The sequence below is a fragment of the Microtus ochrogaster genome, chromosome 6, assembly GCF_000317375.1.
Source record: "Microtus ochrogaster isolate Prairie Vole_2 chromosome 6, MicOch1.0, whole genome shotgun sequence".
Classification (NCBI taxonomy): domain Eukaryota; kingdom Metazoa; phylum Chordata; class Mammalia; order Rodentia; family Cricetidae; genus Microtus; species Microtus ochrogaster.
Genome location: NC_022013.1, coordinates 86417904 through 86432305, shown reverse-complemented (window position 1 = coordinate 86432305; position 14402 = coordinate 86417904). Strand labels below are relative to the sequence as shown.

At 42.9% G+C, this 14402-nt stretch overlaps 1 protein-coding gene across 1 annotated transcript in view; it reads left to right on the top strand.

Moving 5' to 3' along the window:
* Positions 1 to 14402, top strand: part of Catspere (catsper channel auxiliary subunit epsilon) — a 111701-nt gene that overhangs the window by 28193 nt on the left and 69106 nt on the right. The window contains exons 3-5 of the mRNA XM_013346968.1: positions 1572 to 1645; positions 2468 to 2537; positions 4011 to 4081. Coding sequence (XP_013202422.1) covers positions 1572 to 1645; positions 2468 to 2537; positions 4011 to 4081 — 215 coding nt within the window. The remainder of the gene's footprint in view (positions 1 to 1571; positions 1646 to 2467; positions 2538 to 4010; positions 4082 to 14402) is intronic.

The window sequence follows — 14402 nt, the reverse complement described above, 5'->3', positions numbered from 1 at the left end:
AAAAGAAAAAGAAAGAAAATCCGTCACAGGTGTGCCCTGCTGCTTCGGTTTCAGTTGATTGGAGATGGGGTCAAGTTGACAACCCAAATTAGCCATCACATTAGTGACTTATAAAATTATTTCTTCCTATAAATGTTATTTTCTTTCTAGGAAATCATTTTTTTCTCTTAAAAAAAGTCTCCTTTTTATTTCTGGGAGATGTTCTCTGCTGTTGTCTTATTCTCATACTGACAACTGAGTTTGTTTTCAAATATGTTTCTTTTATATACATGTAAGACTATAAGTTCCCTTTGACCTATTACTTACACAATACATGGCCATTCTTGATAACACTAAATGCTATCATTGGTTTTTTGCAGGTGTTGTGTGATTTACATTAGGATTGTTTTCTTTAAAGAATCATTCAGAAGTCCACTTTGCTGGATTCATTTCTGCTTTAAGATTACAGGCACTCTAGGAATTTTTCCACCTATATGTATATGAACTTCTAATTTTTATCTGCTAGTATTGAAAGGAATAGCATGTATTATAATAATTCATTGAGGTTCATGAAGACTTTCTTTATAAATGTGGCCAGTGTGGGTAAATTACTTATGTGAGAGTGAAAAAGAAAGTATATATTTTATATTGGTTAATTTTAGAACTACACACACACACACACACACACCTTACTCTACTTGGCTAGCGCTATATATTTGACCAGAGACACTGAGCTGCACCCCTAGCACTCGCTCCCTCTCCCCCCCCACTCCGTGTGTGTGTGTGTGTGTGTGTGTGTGTGTGTGTGTGTATGTGTTTAGAAATAGGGAAAAGGTAACCCATAAAGTCATGATGGTTGATAGCTGGTAATGTGTCAATGGCAGGACCTCAGTACTAAAGCATCTTGTTTTTAAGCAAAGAATCATATCTTTTCATCACTTTTAATCTTTATAACCTATCAAAATACCATTCCCCTTTAAATGCTTAATAGACAATTTTAACTTGATTTATTATTGCATCGTGTGTGTCTGTATGTGGTATGTGTGTAGTCTGTGTGTTTGTGTATGTGTGGTGTATGTGTATTTATGTTTGTATGTATGTGTGTGGTGTCTGTGGTATGTGTGTGATGTGTGTATAGTGTGTATGGTCTGTGTGTCTGTGCGGTGTGTGTATTCGTGTGTGTGTGTGTGTAGTCTGTGTGTGTTTATGTGTTTGTGTGAGATATATATATATATATATATATATAGCATGTGTATGGAGTGTGTGTGTTTTAGTATTTCTGGAGGGCAGAAGAGGAAGTACGATCCCATGAACTGGAGTTACAGGTACTGAGGAGCCTAACGTGGATGCTGGGAACTAAACCCCAGTCCTTTGCAAGAGGAACCATCTCTCCAGCCACAAGTGTGTCAATTGCTGATGTGTGACAAGCATTCCTTGTTGTTTTGACATTTTATTTCACAAAATTTCAACATAACTGAATCTTAGTTGTTTTTTTCTAAGTAATACAAACCAGATAATTGAACTTACAACTGAAAACTAGATAGATGAACAGTGTTTGTTTTATTAACATGAACTTTCATCTCATTTCTTAGATTCAGCTAGAGTTTGAAGGAACATCTTTTTCATCATGGAACATACCAGAGAGTTGTAAAGTTCAAAATTCAAAGTAAGATTTTCCTCCATGTATACATCCATTCCTTCCCTACAATGTATAAACCAGCATTCACTCACATATTGTAGATATTCAGACTCAATGTTCTGACTTCATGTAAATTTTCTTCCAGAAAACACATGCAAAAAAAAAAAAAAAGGCTACCTTACTTTGAAAATAGATGTAAAGCCAGGCGGAGGTGGGACACACCTTTAATCCCAGGGCAAATCTCAGTGAGTTTGAGGCCGTCCAGGTCTACAAAGCGTATGTCACTTGAGGTGGGTTTTCAAGTTTCAAAAGCCCATACCTGGCCTAGTGTCTCTGCCTGCTGCCTGTGGATCAGGATGTAAAGCTCTCAGCTGCTGCGCTAGTGCCATGCCTGTCTGCTCCCCACTGTGATGATAGCAGACTAACTCTTTGAAACTGCAGGCAAGCCCTGCATCAAATGCTTTCTTGTGTAAGAATTGCTTAGTCATGGTGTTTCTTCACAGCAATAGAACAGTAAGACAGTTGCTATGTTAAAGTTTTGTTTGTTTCATTTTTCTCTTTCTAGTATACAGTTAAATTGTTTAAGCTTAAAAGTTGTGTGTGGGTGGATTTTTTGTTTGCTAGTTTGTTTGTTTGGTTTTTTTGAAGCAGGGTTTCACTGTGTAACAGCTTTAGCTGTCCTGCTCTATAAACTAGTCTGGCCTCAAACTCACAGAGATCCACCTGCCGCTAAATCCCAAATACTGGGATTAAAGACCTATGCCATCACTGCCCAGCATGGGTGGATTTTTAATCAGGCTCAAATACTTTTGTAATGATTTCCTCTTTTCTGTTCTTTCTGAATACTAGCTCTCCCACAACACTATTACATTGTGCTACACCTGGCATTCATACCATAAAACCAGATGTCGGAGGCCAAGTAAGTTGATTTTAGTGATGTTTTATTGAATTTTGAAAAATAATCACTGTTACATTCTCATTTGGCCTTTCCAATACAAATTGTCTTAAATAATTTTAGTCACAACTACAAATTAGAGCTATTTTGATGGTGTGGGAGGTCCTTCTGTCTATGTGTTGCTTTTATTGATTAATAAATAAAGAAACTGCTTTGAACCTATAGCAGGGCAGAACTTAGCTAGGCAGGGAAAACTAAACTGAATGCTGAGAGAAAGAGGGACGGAGTCAGAGAAAAGCCATGGAGCCACTGGAGATAGACGCTGGGAGTGTTACCCGGTAAGCCACAGTCATGTGGCGATACACAGATTAATAGAAATGGGTCAAATTAATATGTAAGAGTGAGCCAATAAGAAGCTAGAGCTAATGGGCCAAGCAGTGATTTAAATAATATGGTTTCTGTGTGATTATTTCGGGTCTAAACTAGCCAGGCAGCTGGGAAGAACAAGCGACCTCAGCCAACATTTTGAAATTACTGTCAGTCTGTCATTTTTCATATCAGAGTATAAATTGTGAGATTATATCTAATTTTTACTTCAGTTTCCTTTCTTCGTATGTGTTCATTCATTCATTCATGATGCTGGAGATTGAACCCAAGGCCTTGTGCATCCTTGGCAAGTACTGAGCCATTCAACTAACACCTCAACCCTACTATTTAGTCTTTTCATCACTTAGTATGCCAGCATCCTGACTGTTAATGATGCTCTCAGAAGAATAGATTGTTATGCCCATATTCGTGAAGGAGACTGAGTCCCTTATGTAAAATCAAAGAGCCTTTATTTTATACAAGTTTGCAAACTTGGTCTCTCCATGTGTCCAACATATTGGAATAATCAGAGAGCCCCAAGCCCCAAGCTCAGTTAGAGTTGAGTTTTTATAGTAGTAAAGGTGGGGGTGAGGGATTTCTAAGGTTCAGGTCCCCTGTTTGGCTAATGTTTGTCTAGGGGTATCCTGGTGACTACGTGCTGGCAGGTGATCCTATCTATAATGGATGGAACATTAGGTATTTCCTTTGGATGGTCTGTTCTTGGTGGTGCCTGGGTAATCTCAGTTTGTGGTCCTTCCTGCCACCAGGTATTGCTTCAGTGTACTGAGACTCAGGCCTCCATTAAACATATCATGGCTGGGTCCTACACTGGCAGGTGATAATGGCTGGAAGTTAAGAACTTCCTTTGGGTAGTCTGTTTCTATTAAGCTTATCATGGTTGGCTCCTACAAAGTCTCAAGTCACACATTCATTTTTTGCCATTCATTCCAGTAACTATAGAGAAGCCGAGGAATTGAATACTTTCTGTATGTATGTTATTAATTCTAGTCTAAAATCTATTTTTCTCTACTCTTAGGTAAGTAACAGTTCTTCTGTGATGCTCAGGCTTATATCCCTATTGGTATCTATCTCAAATTTAACTTATTTTTTTTCTTTTGCATTTCTTTTTAGACCCAGGAAGAGGAACGCCATTTGATTGTGGGTGAATCTCATGTTTGCTTCTTGTGGTATTTTAAAATTCTGTAAGTAATATGCACTACAAAGGTAATTAAAACTTTTACTTAGCTCCCACTTAAAAGAAATTACAGATTCGTTATCCATATCATGATTAGCATACAAACCTTTATCCACCAACCAAGGTGTTCTCAAATGTATTGCCAAAGCAGTATTGAATTAGAAGTTATAAAAATATCAACAACTACAATTTGAACACTTATTGCAGCTACATATCTGTCTGTCTGTCTGTTTTCATACAGGGTCTCTCTGTATACCTCTTGCTGGCCTGGACTTAGCTTATAGACCAGGATGGCCTCCATTCTATGACAGTCCTTTTGCCTTTGTTGCTGGCAGGCTGTGACCACACAGTATACTGTAACATCCAGATTCATTTTTTATACACATTCTTTTTCTTGGTTTTCATAATGACTACAGATGTGTAAGAATCGTTATCTTTATTTAATAGGTAAGGAATTTTTTAGCATCATGGTGAAGGCAGTATATATTTTATGGATGAATGAAATTTACACCTCTTTATCTACTTTGCACATGTTTTCTTAAAGCAAAGCTTCCTTCTGCTTCCTTAAAAAAAAATCATTGTCTATGTGACTTATGTGACCATAATGCTACAACCCACTTTACACTGGCTACATTAAGGATTGGCCTGTGCCCTGGTCAGAAGCAATCAGAACACACATCTGCAGGAAATCATGGTTATTGCCACTAGCTTCATCATCTTTGAATGGTCCCTGAACATCAACTTCTCCAGAGTCTCACTGAGGAGACAATTTGAGTCTCTGGTACTCATGAAAATATAAGGATTCTGTCCTTGTTCTCAGTCACTAGCCTCCCCTCCATGGGTTCTGAAACCACTGAGCAATTGACAAGGGTAAATTTGGATGTAAAAACTCCTGATAGGCCTGGATTGTGACCTCCCACTGTGACCAGATGGGCTGCTTTCTGCTTCCCTTAAAGGAGAAAGTTTGGGAGCTACCAGAGAGGAAAACCTGTCTTGATGGACTGAGTGCCTGTGTCCCCACACAAGTTCATACTTTAGCTGTTGGTGTGGGGCTTTGGGAAGTGATTAGGTCATAAGGATGGAACCCTTCTGGACAGCATTAGTGCCCTTATGTCAGAAACTCCCTACCCTATTCACAGTGAGACACTATCATCTATGAACCAGGAAGTGGCCTACTCAAGACAGTGGAGCCTGCAGCCCGCTGATTGTGCACTTCACAATGTTAAAGTCACCCACTTGGCAGTTTCACTATAGCAAAACAAACTAAGATATCTGCAGAGAAACCCCAAGACTCATTTAATGGATTACTGTTCTCACTTACGCACACTGAGTCCCAAGAGCTGAGACTAACAAAGATGAACCTCCATATAGCCCTGAGCCAGTTTTACCTCCTCCACAAAACAGACCTGCTATCCAGGAAGTAGCTAGCCCAAACTCCCCCCAGAAACTGTGTGGAATACTTCATAATGTGTCCATGCTTTTCTTCTAGAGTTTACCAACTGTGCTCGTTAGTTTTATGCCAACTTGACACAAGCTAAAGTTATCACAAAGGAGGGAACCTTGATTGAGAAAAGGCTTCCATAAGATCCAGTTACAGGGCATTTTCTTAGTGATTGGTGGGATAAGGCAAGCCCTTGTGGGTGATACTATCCCTGGGCTGGTGGTTCTAGGTTCTATAAGAAAGCAGGCTGAGCAAGCCAGAGGAGCAAGCCGGTAAGCAACACTACTCCATGGCCTCTGTCTCAGCGTCTGTCTCCAGGTTCCTGCCCTATTTGAGTTCCTGTCCTGACTTTCTTCAGTGATGAACTGTTTGTTGTACAGCACTGAGTGAAATAAGCCCTTTCCTCCCTGAGTTGCTTTTGGTCATGGTGTTTTCATCACAGCCATAGTAACCCTAACTAAGACACCAACTATATGTCGTAATACTTTATCTTTAGTTTTTCATTTTTAAAATAAACCAAGTCAATATGTTTGTTTTTCTATAAATTACCCCCTTCGCTAAAATTTTTTTAAAACTCCATCAGTATTTAAGCAAGAATCTTTGGTTTTTCACCATGCTGCTGCAAGGCATTTGTTTGCAACTGAAGAACCCAGAAACACGAAAAACTGTGTGCCTCTAGCCTATACACATATCCTAGAACTGGAGCCGACAGCTGCTGTGTACAGAAGTCAGCCTTTAACCCCTCTGTGACCCACTGCCCTACACCCCTTCTGGCTATGGGAGGAAAGCAGCTGTGTCAAGAGAGCCACAGGCTTTTGCAAAGATTTTGAACTAACACCTATAATCAAAAGTTATGAATCTCAGAGGGCTGATGATGGTGCACGCCTTTAATCCTAGCACTTTGGGAGGCAGAGGCAGGTGGAGCTTTGTGAGTTCAAGGCCAGACCCAGTTCAGCCAGAGATATACAGAGAAACCCTGTCTCAAAAAAAAAAGGTGTGAATCTCAGAAAGTAATGTGACCCAAGGCCTGAACTCAAGATTGTAAAACTTCCTTTGACTCACCACCTGTCTGTGGTTTTTGCTATAAGAGGCTTGTAGCCTCCCCTTGGAGTCACAGTGTCAGAAGCCCGAATTCTGCCTGTGGCCCTAGCTAGCTAGAAGTTTTTGGTACCCCAGAGTGTTTGGAATAAAGCTTCCTTCTGGTTAGTAGACTTTGGTGGTCTAGTCCCCATTATTGGCACAACTCGAGGACCCAGTATTTTGGGGGCTCACCCAGGATTGTGTAATTCTGGGAGGACACTGCAGTCTCTGGCAACTTTATTCTCCTGGTTCAGGCCAATCAGTATGTTTTTCTCTGGTTTTTGTAACTGATATAGAGACAAGCTGGGACTCAATAGAGAGCAGGTGAACACACCGTTGACCTCCAAGCCTGAAGGGAACAGGGGACACCTCAACTCCTCCTATGACTGTTGGGTCATTCATCTGCAGCCCATCGGGACTGGTTCAGGACCATGTAGCCCATTTTGTAGCGTTCTTCTTTCTGTCTGCCGAATTTTTGTCTCCTTGTTTTCGTTTACTCCTTGTCTTACTTAGTGTTGGTCTCCTTCTTGTACTTGCTTGTGAATTCATTTCCACCATGGGTCAAACTTCCTCTAAATCTAAGCCCCTCTTGGACCTCATCCTTTCTCATTTTCAGGACTTTAGGGATGCAGCAGCATTCTCTGCCACCTGTGTGAAACTGGGGCATCTTAGGTCATTTGTTCGGCAGAGTGGCCAGCCTTCCAGGCGGGATGGCCTCCTAAAGATTCCCTCGATCTTAAGCTTATTCTTAGGAACCAGGACATGGTTTCAACCATCAGACCATCCAGACCAGGTCCCCTACATTGTGGCCTGATGTTATCTTCTGGTCAACCACCCCCCCTTTCCTGGTTAAAACCCCTCATTCTTTCCTCAGAGAATAAAACTGCCATTCTTCTTGATCAACCAAGGAAATCAAAAGGAAAGCCTCATTGGTCTGATGCGCCTGCAGTCTTGCCTTCCCCTTCTGACCCTGAGCTGGTTGACTCCCCTCCTCCTCTCTATAAACAAATGAGGAACTCCTCTCTGACAGGGAATAGCATGGCTGCTAACTCCTCTACCGCATCACCTTCCCCTAGACCCTCTGCTCCCTCCCCCAGCTCCTCCTCCTTCCCCTCTCCCTCTCATCATTCATCTCTGGGCCAAGCCTGCTCCATACTCACTCAGGAAAATCATGAGTTGTGACCTCCATTGCTCTCCCCCTCAGCACCATGGGGCCACCTGATGTGGAGGGCAACTCTCGCCCAGCCTATTTTCCCTTTGTCACCAGCGATCTATGCAACTGGAAACTCCGGTCACCCTCTTTTACTGAGAAGCCGCAAACACTAATAGCTCTTCTTGATACTGTTTCGTTTGCCCATCAGCCCACTTGGTATAATTGTCAATAGCTCCTCCAGGTTGTATTTATTACTATGGAGAGAGAGAGAGAATCTGGCAAGAATGCCTCAAGCTGGTTCCAGGGCAAGATGGTCGCCCCCACAGATAGATGATGAGACAGCTGTCAACTCTGCTTTCCCCATTTCCTGGCCTGGTGGGGGATGGGACTACAACACGGCTGGAGGTAGGGAGTGGTTAAAAGTCTGTCACCAGATTCTTATAGGGGGTGTCTGAGTGGCTACTAGACAGCCCACAAATTTGTCTAAGGTGAGTCAGGTAGTACAGGAAAAGAATGAACCACCCAGTGAATTCTTAAACACTTGATGGATGCCTGTGGTACCTATACTCCATTGGCTCCTGAAATACCAGAAAATCAGATGGTGCTCAACCTGGCTTTCATTAACCAAGCAGCATCACAGATTTAAAGGTTAAAATTTTATCTTAATTAATGGCTATAGCCACCAAAGTTTATAACAATAGAGAGTCAGTCACCCGAGGACAGACAAACTCAAGGACTGGCCAAGATGTGGATGGTAGCAGAGCCAGGGGTTCACTGGACTTAGGGACTGCCAACTGTCGCAAATAGCCAGCGGGTGGGAAGATAGTGAGAGCTCCCAGTGCCCCCATATAAAAAAGAATCAATGGGTATACTGCAAGGAAATGGACCATTGGAAGAGGGAACGTCCCCAGAGAAAGAAAGGACAAAAGGGACCTAAATATAGCCAAAAGGTCCTTGAACTGGGAGGCCTAGATAACCAAAGGGGACAGGGCTTAAAGCCCCTCTTCAAGCCTCGGGTAACCCTACAAGTGGAGGGGGCAACCTATTTACTTCCTAGTGAATACTGGAGCTCACGATCCTGTGTTTGAAAACCCGCTAGGGCCTCTATTAGACAAACAAACATAGGCTCAAGGGGAGAGTCTTGCATCCATGGACCACAAAACAAGCTGTGGACTTGGGAAGAAAAAAGGTTACACATTCCTTCATGGTTATCCCTGAATTCCCCTACCCCTTCTTGGGAAGAGACTAGTTGACAGAAATGAAAGCCAAAGTTCATTTCATTGGGAAGGGGGTGACATTCTCCCCATGAAATCTATGCCTTTTTTTCTGAACAGAGAAGAAGAATACAGTTTTTTTTTTCCTTTCCCCACAGACACGTGCTTCAGGAATGTTTCCTTTAATACTCAAACTCCAACATTCTATCCCAGAAATATGGGTAGAGACCAACCCCCCAGTGCTAGCAATCCAGCAGCCCCCAGTCATAGTTGCCTTAGAAGTAAATACCCAACCGGTCCAGGCAAGGTAGTGTCCCAGGACTCCAGAAGCCAAACTCGGCATCACTAACCACACCAACCTGCTCCTGGAGTACAGAATTCTAGTGCCTTGCCAGTATCCATGGAACTCCCTGTTTCTGTCAGTCAAAAAGCCGGGACCAGTGATTACCAGTGGGTGCAGGACCTTAGGGACGTTAACAAATGGGTTGAAGATATTCATTCAACTGTTCCCAACCCCTATACCCTCCCGAGCTTCCTCTCACCATAGCTCCAAGTTCACTCAGTTCCAGACCTTAAAGATACTCCTTCTTCAAAGCCTGGCATTGGTGGCTCACACCTTTAATCCCAGCACTCTGGAGGCAGAGACAGGCAGATCTCTGTGAGTTCGAGGCCAGCCTGGTATACAGAGTGAGTTCCAGGACAGGCCCCAAAACCACAGAGAAACCCTGGCTTGGACAAAAAAAAAGACACTGGAAGCCAAGAGCCTAACCCTGGAAGCCAAGAGTCAGCCTGTCTTTGCCTTTGATAGGCATGACCCAGACCAGGACTTCAGCAGGCAGCTCACCTGGACCCACCTACTCCAAGGATTCGGGAACTCTTGAACCATCTTTGATGAAGCCCTGCATGAAGACTTGAGAAACTACCAAGCGTCACACCCTGAAGTAAGCCTCCTTCAATATGTGTATGATCTTTTTTTTTTTTTAAGTGTATGATCTCATGATTGCTTCCAAGGACCAAGGCTCTTGTTTACAGGCAACTAAAGACTTACTGCGAGTCTTAGATCAGCTGGGATCTAAAGTGTCAGCTAAAAAGGCTCAGATCTGTGTCTCAGAAGTTACATGCCTGGGATACATTCTAAAAGAAGGTAAGAGATGGCTACCACCTGCCCAGAAACAGACTATCTTGGATATCTTGGCCCCGAAGACCCAAAGGCAAATATGAGAATTTCTAGGCTCAGCCAGATTCTGCCAACTCTGGATACCAGGATTTGCTGAAGTGGCCAAACCCCTGTATGAGGCCACTCATAGTACTGAGGAGTCCTTCCTCTGGATTGAGACACAAGAAGGTATCTTTACAGCTACAAAGGAAGCCCTGCTAAAGGCCCCCACCTTATCTCTGTCAGACATAAATAAGCCCTTCCAACTATTCATAGATGAGAGAGTAGGCGTAACTAAGGGGGACCTTGGAAGCAACCTGTGGCCTATTTATCCAAGGGATTGGCTCCCATGGCCTCTGGATCATCACAACTACAGCCCTCTTGGTCAAGGACACTGACAAATTGACTCTGGGGCAACCTCTAACCATAACTACTCCCAGTTTGATAGAGGGGGTTCTCAAAACTCCTCCTGATTGGTGGATGACCAACGCCCAGTTGACACGCTACCAGGCCTTGCTCCTCAATCTCACTCACAATAGGTTCCTCCCAAGCACTTTTCTCAACCTGGTGACCCTGTTGCCTAACCCAGAATCAGACATCATCCATGACTGCACATGAGTACATGGAACATGACCAGGCACGACTGTTTTACCCTGCCAGATCCAGACCTCACTTACTTCCTGGACAGCCGCGGCTTCGTTTGGGAAGGAACCATGTATGCATGGGCAGCAAAAGGGACACCCCCAGAGATGGCCTGGGCCACAGCCTTGCCTTCTGGCACTTCAGCACAAAAGACTGAATTATTCACCTCACCAAGGCCCTAAAGTTAGGAAAATTTTATCCATGTTTATATGGACAGCTACTATTTTGCCACAGTACATGTCCATGGGGCCATCTACAGAAAAAGAGACTTGCTGACTGATGGAGCAAATGCTATTAAAAATAAACAAGAAATCCTAGACTTATTATTGTCTACCCTCTGGCTCCCCAAAATACTGGTCATCATCCATTGCCCAGGACATCAGAAGGGAAATTTTTTATGAAGCCCAGGGCAGTAGAAGAGCATGTCATGCAGCTGGGGAGGCTGCCCTGGCCGCCACCAACTTACTGATAACACTCCAGACCCTGTGTTGCCTGAGATGCTGTATTATTCTGCCCGAGATGATAAACACTCTACCTCTTTATCAAACATCTGGATTAAAAACCCATGGAGGTACACTGCAGACAAAAGAGTCATTCTGCCAACCAAACTGGCCAAGTCCCTTATCTACCACATACACAGGGGGACACATTTAGGCCAAAGAGAATTAAAAGAACTCCTGGGACACTGAAAATTCAAAATTTTCATAAATCAATTGGCAGAGGACTATGTCAATGCCTCCTTTGCCAGGCTACTAACCCAGAAAAGAAAGAGCCCTCTCAAAGCAAGAAGGAAAGAGAAACTTAGCCTGGAGTCCACTGGGAGGTGGACTCCATTGATGTAAGACCTGGCAAATATGGACATAAATACCTCCTAATCTTTGTGGACACCTTTTCAGGCTGGGTAGAAGCCTTCCCCACTAAAAGAGAAATAGTAGTCAAGAAGATCATTGATGGACTCATCCCAAGGTATGGACTTCCTTCTGTAATAGGGTCAGACAATGGACCAGATCTCACCTCTAAGGTAACATCTGATTCCCAGGATCTCTGGGAACCTCCCAATACCCACTCCTGTTACTTTTATTTGGAGACACACAGACTTCTGGACAGGGCAGCTAATATCTGAGGTGTTGTAGACAGATTTTTGAAGCAGTCTCGATCTCTAAGACTAATTTGTGTCCTCTAATGCCAGACCTAATAATAGTCAATCAGATACTGGGAGACCCTCTCCTAGGGCAACTTTCCAACTCGGTTCTCAACCTGGAAAAGCATGCTACTCTCTAGCCCTTACTAAAATCTTTCAGGAGAATTTCTTTATATGTAAATTTTTATATATGAATTTTTATATATGTAATATATATATATAATACTAATCCCAGTTCCCCTCCCTCCCCTCCTGCTACCCCACCTTTCCCTTCTCCCTCCCCATCTGCTCCTTAGAAAGGGTAAGGCTTCCCATGGGGAGTCAATAAATTCTGTCACATCACCACACTGAGACAGGACCAAGGCCCTCCCCCCTTGTATCAGGCTGAGCAAGGTTTCTCTTCATAGGAAATGGGCTCCAAAAAGGCAGATCATTCATTAAGGATTGCTCCTGGTCCCACTGCCAGTGGGCGCACAAACTGCCCAAGCCACCCACTGTCACCTGCTTTCAGAGGGGGCTAGATTGATCTTATGCAGGTCCAGAGTCAGTGAGCTCCCACTAGTGTGAGTCAGCTTTTGCTGTGGGTTTCCCCATCATGGTCTTGATCCAGGAGATCTGTCCAGTGGTTAGTTCCACAGCTAACCACTCTGTGTCTGCATTTCTGCATCTGCTTCCACCAGTCATTGGATGAAGATTTTAGGAGATGGTATCTATGTCCCCTTCCTAGGCAGATCCAAGTGTGTCTCTATGTCTTCTTTTTATTACCTCGCTTCTCTGGAGTTATAGACTGTAGGCTGGTGATCCTTTGTTTTATGCCTAATATTGACTTATGAGTGAGTATATTTGTCTTTCTGGGTCTGGTTTACTTCACTCAGGGTGGTTTTCTCTACTTCCATTCATTTGCCTGTGAATTTTAAGGTGGTGGGTTTCTTTTGTTTTTTTTTTTTTATCACTGAGTAGTACTCCATTGTGCAAATGTACCACATTTTCTCTATTCATTCTTCAAGTTGAGGGGTATCTAGGTTGTTTCCAAGTTCTGACTATTATGAATAATGCTGCTATGAGCAAAGCTGAGCAAATGTCCTTGTGGTGTGAGTGTGCTTCCTTTGGGTATATGCCCAAGAGTGGCATTGTTGGGTCATGAGGTAGATTGATTCCCAATTTTGTGAGAAACTGCCATACTGATTTCCAAGGAGGTTATACAAGTTTGCATTCCCACCAGCAATGGAGGAGTGTTTCTTTTTCTCTACATCCTCTCCTGCATGAGCTGTCATCAGTGTTTTTGATCTTGGACATTGACAGGTGTAAGATGTAAAGTATCTCAAAGCTGTTTTGATTTGCATTTCCCTGATGGCTAAGGATGTTGAGCAATCCCTTAAATGTCTGTCAGTCATTTGAATTTCTTCTGTTGAGATTTCTCTGTTTAGATCAGTATCCCACTTTTGATTAGATTATTTGGTATTTTGGTGTTTAATTTCTTGAGTTCTTTGTATATTTTGGAGATCAGCCCTCTGTCAAATGTGGGGTTCTGTAAGCGTCTTGTATTTTCATAGGCATGTCCTTCTTTTGTTTGGGAGTTTTCTTCTATGATTTTGTTGAAAATATTTTCTGTGCCTTTGAGCTATACTTCGCTTCTTCTATCCTCATTATTCTTAGTTTTGTTTTCTTCATGGTGTCTCAGATTTTCTGGATATTTTGTATTAAGAATTGTTAGATTTAATATTTTGTTTGACCGATGAACCTCTACAATATCTTCCACGCTTGAGATCCTCTCTTCCATTTCTTGTATTCTGTTGTTTATGCTTACGTCTTTAGATCCTGATTGTTTTCCCAGATTTTCCATTTCCAGAATTCCCTCGGTTTGTGTTTTCTTTATTGCCTCTATTTCAGTCTTTAAGTCTTGAACCATTGCCTTCACCTGTTTGATTGCTCTTTCTTGATTTCTTCCAATTTTTTTGTTTGTCTTTTTCTCCGTTTCTTTAAGGGAGTTTTTCATTTCCTCTTTAAGGGTCTCAAACATTCTCCTAAAGTTATTTTTTGGGTCATTTTGTCCTGCTTCATCTGTGTTAGGATGTTCAGGACTTGCTGTTATAAAGACACTAGCTCCTGGAGGTGCTGTATTGCTCTTTATGTTGTTGAGTGAAGTCTTACCCTGTTGTCTGCTCATCTCTTCCTCCAATAGGTACAGGCAGAGCCTTTGCTTCAGGGGTGGTCTCTCTTTCTCCAATTGGTATAGTTGGGGGCTGTGATTCCTCTAGGTGTAGTCAGGGCAGAGCCTCCGGTGATCTCTCTTCTAGCTGCAGGGGGTTCTAAGACTCAAGTGGTTGCTTGCCTAGGTGTAGGTGCTCCTGAGGCTCCGTAGATCATTGATGTAGCTGGGTATCATGTACAGAGAATGATCAGGACACAGGCACTTTTTCCCCAAGTAACTTGTCTCTATAGGTTTTGGAAGTCCTTGCGGCTAGGCTGTGCTGCTGCTGCTGGGCCTTCCACTCCTCCTG